Source organism: Sinocyclocheilus grahami, unplaced genomic scaffold (genome assembly GCF_001515645.1).
Source record: "Sinocyclocheilus grahami isolate Dianchi unplaced genomic scaffold, SAMN03320097.WGS_v1.1 scaffold18.1, whole genome shotgun sequence".
Classification (NCBI taxonomy): domain Eukaryota; kingdom Metazoa; phylum Chordata; class Actinopteri; order Cypriniformes; family Cyprinidae; genus Sinocyclocheilus; species Sinocyclocheilus grahami.
The window spans coordinates 1,310,245-1,325,785 of record NW_015505197.1 but is presented as its reverse complement, the minus strand read 5'-3'; the positions used below and the strand labels follow the sequence as shown (position 1 = coordinate 1,325,785).

Here is a 15,541-nt window from a genome sequence, read left to right as displayed (position 1 = left end):
TGACACTGAAGACTGGAGTAATGATGCTGAAAATTCAGCTTTGCAATCACAGGAATGAATTACATTTAAAATATATTAAAATAGAAAACGGTTATTTTAAATTGTAATCATATTTCACAATATTAAAAGCCTTGGTGAGGATAAGAGATTTTTAAAATTATTATTCACACTAAATTAACATTTTAAATATACAGCAATAACACTCACTTACATAGTCTGCTTAATTGTTTCTCTGATGGGTTTTCCTGCAGAAAGAAGGGACACATCTTGCCATACAGGAACTTCAGGGAATCCTGGTTAGTAGTGCTTCATTTATTTTTATTTTATTTATAATTGATTATTAATTATTAATATTATCACTTAAAATGTATGTTTTTATATGTACGTATATATGTTTTTAATATAAAATAATATAACAAACATATTGCAATATAATTCAAATGTGTTTAAAACTAGCTGTTGGAATAGTAATGGAATCTTTCTGTTTAGAACTCAGTCAAGCGTCCCGGCCCCTCCTCCTTGCCTGGGACACGCCCTCCGTCGCCATCACCGAAGTCTGAGCTGGAGAAAGCCCTGCATAGAAGGAGGGATGCGCTGAAGGCTGAAAAGAATAATAGTCAGTCAAACACACACACGCACGCACTCTGTCACACACTCTGTCTCTTGAGCCAGATCATCTGTTTAACTTTTTCAACCCTTCCCCCTCCAGCGAATTCCAGTACTGTTCTGGATCTTCCCCAGATTAAGCAAACCCAGCCAGAGCCAGGCCAGAACACAAGGGACCAGGACACGCTGCAACACACAACAACCACAGTATGCACTGATCAACTCAAGCCTTCATAGGAGCTCATAGATTGTGAGTATCTGCTCTTTTATGTAGAGCCGTAAAGTTACACACACACAGAACATTTCTTCCTGCACCAGCGAAGTTCATCCAAACTAACCAAACACATGTGACTACAAAATCTAAATGCACTGAGTTAATTACTGTTTGTTTGTTTTTTTACATGTAATATTTGCAGACGTTCAGCCATAATGTGACTTGTGACAGTGCCAAGCAGATGTGTGGTTTTTTTATATGCTCTCGTTTATTTTATTTTATTTTATTTTATTTTATCAACCCATTTATGCCCAATTGTTTAATTTTTCCTTTTTGTTTGGTTCAAAGTGTGTCTGTACTCAGTTTCCATATCCATAACAATATATGTTTTATATAATGTATGAATCAGTGTTTTAGCATAAACTTTTTTTTTTGTTAAGAAATTTATATTTTTATTTAGCAAGGATTCATTCAATTAATCAAAGTGACAGTAAAGACTTTTACATTGTATAATTCAATTAAATGTTGTTTTGAATTCAATTTCTATTCATCAAAAAAATTTTGGTTTCCGCAAAAATAGAATCTTTGATAATAATAAAAAAAAATGTCCCTCATCGACTTTGATCTGGACTGAGCAGCTTGCTGGTTCAGAGAGTCTTGAGTGCGTTCTTCAGTTTTTAACACACACGTCTTGGTCTCAGGACAGTATGCAGTTCTTGTCCTTGTCTTTTCTACTGAGACTCTGTGTCCTTCTTCTCCTGAAGCTTCCTCTTCGGCTCTTGTCCTCGTCCTCTGTCTGTCCTTCTGCTGCTCTCTCTTCGCCCGTCAGCTGCGGTGGCAGAGTGATGCGCTGGCCCAGAAAGAAGCCTTCCTCCTCGGACTCTGAGGAAGAGGAGCAGGTGGAGCAGGAGTCTTCGTGCCGGTAGCGGGTGGAGTGCAGGGTAAGGCCGCCGTCTAGGACGCTGTTGGACCGCCTGCGGTCTCCTACCCTGCACTCCAGGGTTTCCAGACGAGGTCTGTCGCTTCGTGGAGCTCGGGAGCGTCTGAGCCACTTCTCCGTGGGATGGTGGCCACCGCTTCCCCGTTTATTTTATTTTATTTTATTTTATTTTATTTTATCAACCCATTTATGCCCAATTGTTTAATTTTTCCTTTTTGTTTGGTTCAAAGTGTGTCTGTACTCAGTTTCCATATCCATAACAATATATGTTTTATATAATGTATGAATCAGTGTTTTAGCATAAACTTTTTTTTTGTTAAGAAATTTATATTTTTATTTAGCAAGGATTCATTCAATTAATCAAAGCGACAGTAAAGACTTTTACATTGTATAATTCAATTAAATGTTGTTTTGAATTCAATTTCTATTCATCAAAAAAATTTTGGTTTCCGCAAAAATAGAATCTTTGATAATAATAAAAAAAAATGTTTCTTGAGCACCAAATTAGCATATAAGAATGCTTTCTGAAGCTTTGCCATCACAGGAATAAATTATATATTTAAATGTATTAAAATAGAAAACAGTTATTTGAAATTGTAATTATATTCCACAATATTACTGTTTTACTGATTTTTTTTGTTTTATCTAATAAATGTAGCCTCATGAGCAGTTTTTCAACAAATCTTGTTGACCCCAAACTTTTAAACGGTAGTGTACGTACCACCTATACAAGAAACTGTCAGTATGAAAGAAGTAATAGAAAGAAATCTCAGATATTATAGTGATCTCAACAATGTATTTATAGCTAATTTGAGCACACTTTGGGATAAAGTCTGAGATTTCAGGATAACTCCAATATTCTTCACAAACCAAATGATCTAAACTCAGTCTACCTTCATTTTATAGCTTTATGCTATTACAGCATGTCAACAATTTGAGTGTTTTAGAAAAATAAAAAGTTGATACTTGAAAAGTACTCAGAAATCCATGAAGTCTTTCGAGCTGTGAAAGAGCAACCCCTAAAAAATAACTTAGTCACGTTGTATTAACTTAAGAACATTTAAACGTCTATAAGTGGTATAATGTTTTTGTTTTTTCTTCACTTTGAGGGACTTTGAATGTCTGTGAGGGTTTAATAGTAGTGAAACGAAATCCCCTCCGTCCCACAGTCTTATACTTTGGCTGGACCATCCTCATTGAACAAAGTTATTGACACATGCTTTGTCTGTGTGAGAGGCGTTTCTGGAGGGGCGTTGGTGACTAGCCTTGAACATGTGCCAACCTAGTGTGTTTTCAAATGGCTTTGGCTAGACTAGTATTAACCTTGTAATGTCCCACTCGGTAAATACAAGGCACTGGTGTGAACTTATCCCACTTTAACAATCTTTTTACTGTTTCATGAACCTGGATATTTTTTTCAGGTTCAGCACTGGTCTTTCAAAGAATTGGCATTTTCAACAACAGTATAGAAGAGAGGCAATTTCAGGTCGTCAATCACACAAGACTATTATTCCTGAGACAATTTTTTTAAATAACAGACAATGAATTGATGCTATTTATACATTTATTGACTGAGCTGTAATGAAATGTGTTATCCTTTTTCGAATTGTTGACATGCCAACATGACAATAGCATGCTACTGAATAGAATATATAAAGCAGTTTAGTTTAAATGGGTGGCTTAAGTGAAGCATTTTGAAAGCATGTATAGTCACGGGCCTGAGGAGATTTCATTTATGTCTCCCTGAGGAGATATTGTGAGAGGCGGCTGATCTTTGTGACTCTCTGAATGCTTCATTAAAGGAAGTCAGACTTTCATGAGGTGTTATTATTTCAGCAGAATAGTTTTCTGAACCCATATTCTGGAGCTGAGCACATACCTGCTTTTGTCATATTAACTTCCAGCAAAGTTGAAGCGTCAACGGAAGGAGCAGTTTTTTTTAAAGGTGCATGACTTTTTTTTTTTTTTCCTTCAATTTGAAATGCAGAGTTCAAAATGTTCATATAGTCAAATCGTGATTACTAATTTTATTTTTTTTTTCAATTTGAAATGCAGAGTTCAAAATGTTCATAGTCAAATCGTGATTACAAATTTTTTTTTTTTTCAAATAACATGCAATCTACTATAAAAAAAATACCTGATAATGATGTTTTAATGCCCTTCAAAATTTTGTAGAATTATACAAGGTAAGATTTTTTGTTTTTTGAAAGACATCTTTAATGCTCACCAAGGCTGCATTTTTTTAAATAAAAAAATAGTTTAAAAAGTAATATTGTGAAACATTACAGTTTACTGTTTAAATAACAGTTTTCTATTTGAATATATTTTAAAATGTGGCAAAGCTGAATCAGCATCATTACTTCAGTCTTTAGTGTCATATGATCCTTCAGAAATCATGCCAATATGTTGATTTGGTGCTGCTTAATGTTTTTGTGGAAACTTATTTAATGGAGCCTTGCTGAATAGATATATTAATTTATAAAAAAAATCGTAATGCCCCCAAATTTTGGATGGTAGTGTGAGTATGCTTTAAAATAATTAAATAAATAAAAACATTTAAAATACATAAGGTTTTTTAGACCTTGATGTGAAGGTCTTTTTGATAGTCTACAAGGCTGGAAAATTATTCGGGATGGGTTTAAAGCATCGGCTTTTGACTTGGTCAGTGATGAGGTGTTTGCTCATTGGCATTTTGGGTAAACATCTTCTACGTTTCACATTGTCCACTGTAAATCTGATCCTTCAAATTTGTATCTTACCCATCCAGTCCACAGAGAAGCATTTTATTGTCCAAATCGCACACTAGATCAGATTTACACAATGGTGTGACGTTTGTCATGCCTCGTTACTCAACAGGATTTCATTTCCTCCAGTGAGCTGCAGCTGCGGTGATGTTTTTGTGCTGTGAAACAGGAGATGTGTGTGTCTGTGCTGAGGCTCAGTGACTCCTTTCCACTGCTTTCACACACTTGGGCACAATTTCCAACGTGGCTTAGAGCTCTTCATGGGGTTAAATCTTCCCGGACACAAGATGAAACTTTATTCCCTCTCACTCTCTTTCTCTTTCCTCTTTTCTACTCTGTTCCGTACCTGACCGTGGCCTGCAACAGAGAATAACACACACTGTACACGTCGATTCAAGGCTGTGTTTGAGAAGTGTTTTAAAAACGTGTTAGTGTGGCCTGTCATTGTGTTGTGTGAATGGAAGAGCTTTGTGGAATGCTGTTGTGCCGTTTCAGATCTAGCTTTGAATCTTTGAGGTCCATTGAAAGCCGCATGGATGTTTGTAATGTCACACATTGTGAATCTGGTAAACAACGATGTTAAATGTTGGTTAAACTACTGTTGTTCGTGAAAAGTTATATTTTGACTGTCAGTTTTGCAGTCAACTAGCTGTATACTAAAGCCCATATAGCATGAGAGTTGATAGAGATATTTCAAGTTTGTTAAAAAAAAGTCTTTTGTATATAGGCTAGGAAGTATTTTTCTTTCTCACAGCTTTTAGGCTGTTCTACTGGTACAACTTTATTTATTTTTATTACACGGCTCTGTGGAATACTTGATTCTGATTGGTCAGTCATGACATTCCGAGGTATGTTATCCCTCGATAACAACCGGTGAAAGCTTATAACACAGGCTCATCCGGGTAACTGAAGTCGGCGCTGTACTCTTGCTAGGAACAGTTTTTTCTTGGTGGAAGCTTTGCGTTTGTTTAGCTAATAATATATTAAAAGTCGATTCAAAATTAGCCGTGTAATAAGCGGGATAATGTACATCCAGCCGGTAGTTATCGCAGAATAACCCCCTTTAAAAAAAAGTGCATTCATCCATCCATCATAAAAGTGCCCCACACGGCTCCAGGGGGGTTAATAAAGGCCTTCTGAAGCGAAGCGATGTGTTTGTGTAAGAAAAATATCCATATTTAAAACTTTATAAACCGTAATCTTTAGCTTCTGCTAACTGTCATACGCACGTTCTGTCATGATAAGAGAGTGGCGTTCCAGCGGATGATGTAGGATGTACAGTATGCGTAGCGTTAGCTCCAGTGAGAAGTGACGAACACGGAAGGGCAGAGGAGAGCAAAACAAAACACCGGTCACGAATTAGAAGTACAAAACAAGGATTTGTAAAGAGAAAAAAGGGTATTTCGATATAAGCCAAGAGGAGACTGGTTTTTCTTTGCTGTGAACAAAACTTTGTTCTAGCAAGACTAGCATATTCTCACTGGAGCTAATGCTACGCATACGTCCTACATAATCCGCTGGAACGCCACTCTCTCGTGAGCGTGCGTATGACCGTTTTTTCAAGAGATTACGGTTTATGAAGTTTTAAATATGGATATTATTCTTACACAAACAGATCGCTTTGCTTTAGAAGGCCTTTATTAACCTATATTATTTTTAATATAACTCTGAATGAATGATTGAGTAAATCATGGGATAATTTTCATTTTTGAGTGAACTATCCATTTAACTACATTAACAACCACATTAACTAACAATGAAAATACTTTTAATGCATTTATTAATGTTAGTTAAATGTTAATTTCAACCTTTAGCTAACATAAACTATCAGTGAACAGTTAATGTTAACAAAGATTAATAAATACTGTAACAAATGTATTGCTCATTGTTACTTAATGTTGTTAGTGTATTGACTAATTGGACCTTACTGTGTGAAGTGTTACTATTATTATTATTATTGGACTTTGTGTGACCTTAAAACTATATGTGGAAGAGATCAGAAACCCGAATGATAAACATTCTAGAAAGCATCTAGATCCTCTTGGAGTGAAGTTTTCTATCGGTTTCAACTCCATTCCCCAACAGTACTCAAAATACAATCAATAATCTACTCATTTATACTAGCTCTTCTGTCCCGCTCCTTGTGTATTTTGCTTTGTTGATGTTTCTGGTTTGGCGTTTGTTGAAGATGTGAGGTGTAAATGAATAAACATCTTGCCCAACTGCAGTCTCTCTCTCGTCTTATTATAAACATTGTGTCAATCTCGACGAGCTAGTAATCTTGAAACACCGTGCTGGGCTGTTGCTCTGCTGCTGTTTCTGTCTTTCTTATGTTTGCTTTTTTTATGGTGTTCTGAAACACTTGTCTTGCACTTGTTTCAAAACCATAGTCAAGCAACACAAAACAACCTCTACTGACAGAACCACAATTTAGAGTCCAGAGTGTGTATATGTGTGTGTAAAACGCTTAATTTAGCCTGTTTTGTTAGTAATTTTGTTTATTTTTCAAACAGAATGATTGCCTGATGGGAAGCCACAGTAACTTGTAATGCTGGTCTCAAATCTCTCTGTCTCTCTGCGGATACTGCCAGGATCCCCTCCACTCCTGCCGAGTGGAAATAGCTATTTTTTCACAGATGTCACCCATTGTACACTTACAAAATGCTCTCTGGTCTGCATCATGTAAGTTTAATGTATTTTGGCTGTGTTTCTCTCTTTAAAAGGTACAATGTTAGTAAATTCAATGTTAGGATTTCTATGAATCAATTAAGAGGTAAACAAGATAACGAACATGTTGCGAGTTGATTAGGAGCTGAACGTGTCACATTCTTGTGGTCTGTAGTTTTGCAGCACAGCTGTGGGTTTGTGTTTTCTCTCACTTGTTAACACAAAACAGTCCATTCACACTCTTTCACACAAACACATAAACAGACACAAACACTTGTATGAAGCGGACACTGCTGCCCTTTTGAACAGGCTGGATAATTGGCCCCATTCAGTCACTCTGTGTGTGTGTGTGTGTGTGTGTGTGTGTGTCAGTATCTGTTGTCTGTATATAGAGAACCTGTCTGTGTGGGGGAGAAAAAAGGGGGACGGAGTCCATTGTCTCAGTTTTCTGAAATCCCAGATGCATTTTACAATTGAAACAATAATATTAAACACATTTATATACTTAAATATGTAATTAAATTGTGTATTTAAATCTGAAGTGTAATATTTCACACACACACAATTAATTTTGTGGACAATCACACAAAAGAATGATATGGTGGGCAGGTCTATTTGCAAATGTTCACTGTGACTACTGTGAAAAATATTAAAATGTATTAATTGTGGGTGGGCTTTATATAAAAAAACATGGTTATGTTTATTTAATGTTTTTTTAATGTATAAACCATCTATAAGCACTAAAGTATATCACACAGGAATATGGTGCATGTGATGAGATAGTTTACATGTTGCATGTTTACAATCTTGCACTAAAAAATATATTTTGATGCCATGCAGTCAGGTCAGACAAACCTTACTGTTATAATGTCAGACAGACAGACAGGAGATGAAGTCACATCAAGTAGAGATGGTCACAGAGTCACAGCCGCTTCCGGAGTTAAATGTATGGAAAGAGCTAACCGAGGCTGTTTTTTTTCTCTAGCACCTGAAAGACACAAAGGTACTATACATTGTTTTCTGAATATAGATGCTACTTATAGTACTTGCCATTATGTAAGTGTGAGAATGTGTGAAGGACAGAACCGTACCCAGGATCCCCTCATGCTCCAGTTCCTCTTCTATCGCCATCAGACGATTGTATTTGTCCATTCGCTCTCGTCCTCTCAACCCGCCCAGTTTGAGAAAGGACACACCTGACCCTACAGCCTTTAAACACACACACATATGGTCAGGTCCAGAAGAAAGAAACTGTGACTAAAAATCGAATTAAACCTGAAAGTTTTCAGATTTTGAAAAATGTCTAACAAATCAAACCAATAATTATTTAAGATTTTCCATTAGTAATCATTATACTAATCAAATCAGCTAAATTCTAACATTCATGTTTATTTTTTTTTAAAATGCAAATTAATTAATATAGTTTTTAATTAAAATTTTTCTACTAAATTAGAAAAATTGTCGGTCTCAGTTCTTTGGACTCTTGTCATACATTTGGTTTGTGTTCAGCATCACATTTAATCTACAGTATGATAAAAATGTAATTTCATGAGCTGCATCAGTTGTTTGACTGGTATGTTCATTGGCACATATTCAGGAACTAAATTAATCTGATTTCACTATTTATTTTTGTATTTTTATTAAAAGACTTAATCAGAGACTACATGCACACATACCACTGAGAAATGAATTCCCTAACAAAAAACAGAATTGTTATCAACCCACCAGGTCAACAGTTGATGTATCGCCACTGCCTGCAGCCAGCATTGTCTCTGCATCTAAGTGTGCATAGGGAAGAGTTACATACTTATTACAGTCAATATATTTAGACTTGGATGTTATGCAAATTATTGTCAAAGCGACAATGCCAGAACACACAGTGAGCACTTAGATTTGAGTAAAATACACTTTCATCCTGTTTGCTCATGTTCGGAGCCTACCTTTCCGCTCTGCTATGTTTTGTATAAGGTCAGAGATGGTCATATCACTATGGTGCCTAATAATGACCCTAGTGACCCCAGATGGGAGGGGTTTCGCTTCACTCCAGCGAGGACAGAGATTGGTTGCAGCATCTGCAATCAGGCAGCATGACTGACCAATCACTGAAGCCAGCCTCTCCCACTGATCTACATCCTTAACTCGGAGACACGCTGTCAGTTCAACCAGATGAGCTGCATGACACTTGGTACACTAAGGAGTTTAATATCACATTTAATCTCACCTCTTTCCTGAAAGGATCAATGAGGGATGTGATAGCAGGATATTTGTTAATCAGACCCTCGTATATGTCCACCAATTCATCTGGGTATTTGTGACAGCCGGACATTACCTCATACTTCCCACGTGACTAGAAGACAGCAAGAAAAACATTTAAAATGGTTACTGTATATTATTTAGACTTTTATTTTAAACATTTGCAGTACTTGTTTTGGGTGAACGTGAAAGTAATTATTTCTCTGTTCTGTCTTCTCATCACTCACATTCTCCATCAGGCCGTGTGCTGCACAGTTTATAGCCAAGCGCAGGTCTGAACCCAAAGGCAATGCCAGGTTAGCACATGCCTCTGTGACCAGATCAAGAGCCTGTTCAGGACGTTCAAACCCCACCTGTAACGCTCCCTCATCTGTTACACCTATAGGCTGAGAAAGACTAGGTTAGTGATAGAAGAATATTATATATCATCATAATGAATTATTGGCAACATGTGGCAAAATGGAAATGGTTTTGAAAAGTTTCAGACAGTATACTAGCTTGGGACTATTAATTGTTATTAAAGCTATCACAGAATTATTACTTTACATTCATTACTGTTCAATAGTTTGGGGTTAGTAGGATTTGTTTTTACATGTTTACTGTTTCTGAAAGAAGTCTATTATGCTCAAAAAAGTTGTGTTTATCTGATAAAAAATAAATAATACAGTAAATGCAGCCATATTGTGAAATATTATTACAATATGAAATATATACTGTATATATACATTTGAATATAGAATTTATTACTGTTAAGTTGTAGCTGCATTTTCAGCAGCTGTTACACAGATGTTAAAATACATAAACAATTGTGGGATTTATGAATGTATTTATTTAAAAACATGTTTATCTTTTAAATAAATAAATCCATCTATAAGGCACTCAAGCCAGTTTACATATTTACAGTCTCATTCTTGCACTAAAGATTAAAATATATTTTGATGTGAATTATAATTATGAATTTTGATGTCATACAATCAGGTCAGACAAATCTGTATTGAGGCTTATTTCATTCAGGAATGACTTTATTTAAAGAAACATTTCTTATTATTATCAATGTTGAGAACAGTTGTGCTACTTTTAGATACTTTTTTTCCAGGATTATTTAATGAATAAAAAGTTAAAAAGAACAGCATTCATTTGAAATTGAAACCTTTTCTAACATTATAAATGTCTTTACTGTCACTTTTGATGAGTTTAATGCATCCTTGCTGAATAAAAGTATTCATTTTACAGACCCCAAACTTTTGAAAGGTAATATTTACTTTTGGATTTATTTCACAGTTTGTGTAAACATTGTCAATAATGGGTGTTCTCAACCTTATGCAATGTGTCTAATTTGCACATTAACATGTAATGATAACTGCAAAAACAATACATTTTCTTTTCTTCTTTCCATAAAATCACTGACTTCTTGATGTCAGACATTTTTTAAAACCAAAGAGGGGCAGTAATCATGGCCAAACCCCTAGACATTTGATCTCTGAAAAGCCCAGGTTGTCCTCTTTAACAAGTGTAGCTGCGGCACGCATGGTTTTAGAGAAATTGACAAAAAGCAAGTGACATAAAGTGCTGGATCCAAGGAGGTTATACCATAAAATTGTACGATTGAGTGTTAACTGGGAAATGATATCCCATTGATAATCCATTATGTATCCTTACAGAAGCCATTCCTGGTGGTAGCGTTTAGTTCCACTTGTAAATCAAACTCACCTGAACAAGCTCAACCGAAAACCAGGGAATGTTAGAACTAAACCGAATCCAGCACCCCTACCTTATAATGTTATGAAGGTCTATATCAAGGCTATAACATTAGTGCTCTGAGGTTCCCACAATGCACAGTGCACCAGTAATAGCCTCCCATCTAAACATAAATATATATTTATTGTGTGACATGCTGTTAAGTGGTTCAATCGTCATTCATAAGCCCTGCATGTGATTGAGGCCTGTTTATTTCATTCAGATGATGATGTGCGGATAATTACCCCAACAAAGCATCAAAAAAAATAAAAAATCCACACATAATTTGTGTGCTGCTTGATGCTTTTGTGTGAGCCGGAGCATAGAACATTATGTCCCTTTGTCAAAGAGTCAAACCCTATGAGAGCATCCTTACCCCAGCTTTATACGCAGATCCATTCAAAACTCTCCTCATTTCACACTGCAGCTCAAGGCCCATGCCAATGACCTGCCAGGCCAACACACACACACACTAAAGATAAGTAGTCTGGACACTGGAGTGAGAGCAGTCAGTACAGCATTAACACTTCTGTGTTGAACACAGCCTACTTTACTAAAAGAGTGTTTGTTTTTGTTTAAGTGTAAAAAGGTGGGATCCTTAAGCACATGCATACTTCTCTGACTCTTTGCAATGAGCTGGGCATGAGGATGACCTCCTCCAGCAGGTTGAGTTTGCCCGCAGAGTTCTTTCCACAGCTCAGTATTGTAATCATAGGCGCTGTCAGGTGCGTCTTATTCTGAGCCTAAAGCAGTTCACAGGAAATGAGGAAGAGGATAAAAAAGGAGTTTTACATCAGTATAGTGTTATTTATTAGTATATTTCTGTATAATAAGTTCATCAGAACACGTCTTCTCCCGTAATGCAGTTCTTCAAGCACACACGTCACCTTGATGATAAACATGCATGACGTGTGTCTGTGTATTTACATACACTTTAAAAGTTGTCTAACTAAAGCAATAATACAGTCCGTGCTACCTAAAGCAATATTTTTTTGATTTGATGTGATTTGTTTTTTTAAAGAAATTAAAGGAATATTTCACCCCAAAATGCAAATTTGCTGAAAATTTACAAACCCTCAGGCCATCCAAGAAGTAGATGAGTTTGTTTCATCATTGAAACTGATTTGGATAAATGTATCATTACATCACTTGCTCACAAATGGATCCTCTGCAGTGAATGGTAATCCACAAGTAATCCACTCTTGTTAAGTAAAAAGCTGTGTGTTTGTAAGAACTTGAATATGTTCACGTGGCTTTTCACATTACAAGATATTAATTGATGGACTGGAGTCTTGTGGATTATTGTGATATTTTTTCATCTGCTGTTTGGACTCTCATTCTGATGGCACCTATTCACCATTGGTGAGAAAGTGATGTAAAGCCAAATCTGTTCCAATGAGGAAACAAACTCATCTACATCTTGGATGGTAAATTTTCAGCAAATTTGCATTTTTGGATGAACTATTCCTTTAATACTTTAATTTAACAAGGACACGTTCAATTGATCAAAAATTTTAAATTTTAATGTCGTTAATTTTCTATTAATCAAAGAATCCTGAAAAAAAATATGAATGTATGTTTACACAAAAAATTAAGGAGCACAACTATCAACATTGATGATAATAATAATTTCTGTTAATAAATTAATGTTTCTTGAGCACTAAATAAGCATATCAGAGTGAATTGGAAGGATCAAGACTGGAATAATTTGGCTTTGCCATCACAATAATAAATTACATTTTAAAATATATTAAAATTAATATAATAAACCAGTTATTTTATATTGTAATAATATTTCACAACATTACTGTTTTTACTGTATTCTTGATTAAATAAATGCAGCCTTTGTGAGCATAAAATCTTACCAACCCCCAACTTTTGAATGGTGTAGTACCTGCGGGACACTGACTGATGTGATATGTCGGTATAAGGGTTCTCCTAGAAGTCTGGCAGCAGTTCTTGCCACAGCCAAATAATCCACACCCACTGCTGTAGCCCCTGGCAGCCTTGGCACTGGGGTCTCTGCAGGAGGGAGGGGCTTCTCTGTGTTGTTTCCTTTTTTACCTGAATACAAAAAGAGTGACGGCAGAAGAAAGTGCAGGGGATGGAGAGGTCAAAATGAAGGATCTGCAGTTTAAAGTGCATTATATTATCTTATGTCATCTGAATCTTAAAGGAGAGCTGAAGCATCAAAGTTTTTAGTTCCTGATTATTTCTCTAGCAAAAATGTCCAATAATGGTGGGGTTGCAGAGATTATCTGAGTGTGCGATGTCGACATGGCGGCCACCATGAGAGAAGACCCACTCCATGCAGAATAAAACAGCTTTTTCTAGGCCACTGATATAACTGAAAACCATCATATTAAACATCTTTTTCAAAAGTACTATTCATTTATTGAGGGGTAAATGTTTTTTTAAAGTAGAAAAGGTTACCTGGGGCACCTCTAAATCTGTATATCTTTGATTTTTCTAAGATTTCAAGAAAGGTTGGATTCAATTAAAAGGTTCAAACAGAGTCACCGTCACATAGAATGAAACACATGTGACTCAGTACAAGCTGCTAATGTATCTGAGAGTAGCTCCCAGTAGGATTTCTATGATAACAGAGAAGTGTGGAATCTTTCAGACTGCTTTTTACAACAGGTCTCAGATCAGTGAGATGACAGCAGAGTGCAGAAGATTGGCTGCAATCCTGTCAACCATCCTGTCTTTGAATCCCACAGGGTTTTTTTACTTGCTGTACTAGGATGAGCTTTTTTCCACCTGTGGCAACCTCACTTAACCTGACTCTGATCCCTCTTCTATTCTGATATATTTATTGTGTGAGCTCAAATTATATGTGAAATACATTTTCTTTATTGTGAAATACAGCTAAATACTCTTTAAAAATGGCAAAACATTAAGCTCCTTTATCTTTATCACCTCCTTTCTTGTCTTTGGCAGGGGCAGGGGCAGGGGCAGGGGCAGGTGTAGGAGCCTCAGACACTGATTCATTCCTCAGCTCATCCTCCTCCTCTCTGTTAAGGCTGTCCTTGTACTCCAGGTAACGAGCCATGAAGAAATCACTGCAGGCAAAAGACACACAACCTCAGTCGTGCATGTGTGTATTAAAGCTTAGTTATCATAACAACCTTCGTGTTCTTTGAGTGATGCTTGTGTATTTTGTATCGTATGTGTAATCACCTGAGTAGTTTGTCCATATTGGTTTGGTCAGTGGGGTTGAAGCCTTGCAGCATTGGACTGAGTTGCTCTCTGATCAGACAGACGTTGCTGGTTGTGCTGGTTGCTGTTAGAAAATACATTTGAGCCTCATAAAAAAGTAAACTGTAAATTTTTTCTAAAATGAATTAAGCAAGAGTTCATGGTCGGGAATACAAGACATTTCAAAATTCAAGACTGAAAAGACAAAGGTCTGAATATAACAATCTACACATGAACTGTTGGCCCTGGTGCTGCTGTGTGCTGGTGTTCACCACTTGATCTTTGTATTTCATTGTCAAAATGTGTGGATTTCACATTGAAAACAATGCATTTCTTTCACGATAAGCGGAACGGCGAATATTCTCTTCAAAGATGAGTATGTTTGGGTTTGGCTAATGCTAAAGCAGAGATCAGAAGTCAGAAAGTTCTGTTGAAAAGTGAGTCATCACTTTCGAGCACTTCCAAAACACTGATCTGAATCTGGGCAGTGTTCTACACCTCTCCCTTCTTATCACTGTTTCTCCCCACTTTTCTTTCTTTCTCCTCCCTTCCTCCTTTCACCTGTCCACTTCACTCCCAGCTCATGCATACAGTTTGCCTGTTCCTTGTTCCAATGTATCACTGTCATAATTCCTAAATGTGCCAAACTAAAACAGCAGCACTCAACTGCAATATGGCCACCATGCCAGAAGACATAATGCTTACTTTGCAAACAGAGCGATAGAGAGATGGATGCAAAACAGATGGAGAATGAGAGACAGAGAGTGATCTGTTGCTCACACATAGTGGTTAGGGTGACCATACGTGCCATTTTCCCAGGACGCGTCCTGGCCAGGATTTCTATATTGGCTAAAATATCGTGGTTTTGGCTTTGTTTGCGTGAGCAGACCGATCGGTGTATGACATTAAAGTACCTCGAGAGCATTTTGAAAGCGTAAGGAACTGTCTGTATGGTATTTTGATGTCATACACCGATCGGTCTGCTCACGCAAACAAAGCCAAAACCTAGATATTTTAGGCAATATAGAAATCCTGGCCAGGACGCGTCCTGGGAAAATGGTACGTATGGTCACCCTAATAGTGGTTGGTTGCTGAAGCACGTGCGTTACAGTACAAACGCACACGCTCTGCTACTTTAATTGTTCTGTGTGTGCATGAGTATGTGGACATGCTGTGACC

General features: G+C 36.7%; 2 protein-coding genes across 5 annotated transcripts in view; one reads left to right on the top strand and one right to left on the bottom strand.

The window, feature by feature from the left end:
* LOC107553087 (shootin-1) overlaps positions 1–14,157 on the top strand; it is a 35,642-nt gene extending 21,485 nt beyond the window's left edge. Inside the window, exons 14-17 of one of the 4 annotated variants that reach the window (XM_016235217.1) lie at positions 252–296; positions 490–616; positions 710–856; positions 14,105–14,157. In XM_016235217.1, coding sequence (XP_016090703.1) covers positions 252–296; positions 490–616; positions 710–843 — 306 coding nt within the window. In that variant the 3' untranslated portion in view covers positions 844–856; positions 14,105–14,157. Of the gene's footprint in view, positions 1–251; positions 297–489; positions 617–709; positions 857–1,022; positions 1,129–4,616; positions 4,643–7,017; positions 7,689–14,104 lie in introns of those variants that run through there. The other 3 variants (XM_016235207.1, XM_016235226.1, XM_016235199.1) reach the window with 3 other exon arrangements.
* LOC107553109 (enolase-like protein ENO4) lies at positions 7,682–15,117 on the bottom strand. Its single transcript, XM_016235235.1, has 10 exons — positions 14,345–15,117; positions 14,084–14,226; positions 13,056–13,225; positions 11,776–11,904; positions 11,538–11,609; positions 9,652–9,810; positions 9,393–9,518; positions 9,112–9,304; positions 8,897–8,949; positions 7,682–8,380 (listed from the first exon to the last, which is right to left on the bottom strand). Exons 1-10 carry the CDS (start codon positions 14,461–14,463, stop codon positions 8,153–8,155), a joined length of 1,392 nt encoding a protein of 463 aa, XP_016090721.1. The 5' UTR covers positions 14,464–15,117; the 3' UTR covers positions 7,682–8,152.
* Positions 15,118–15,541: the final 424 nt, after the last annotated feature.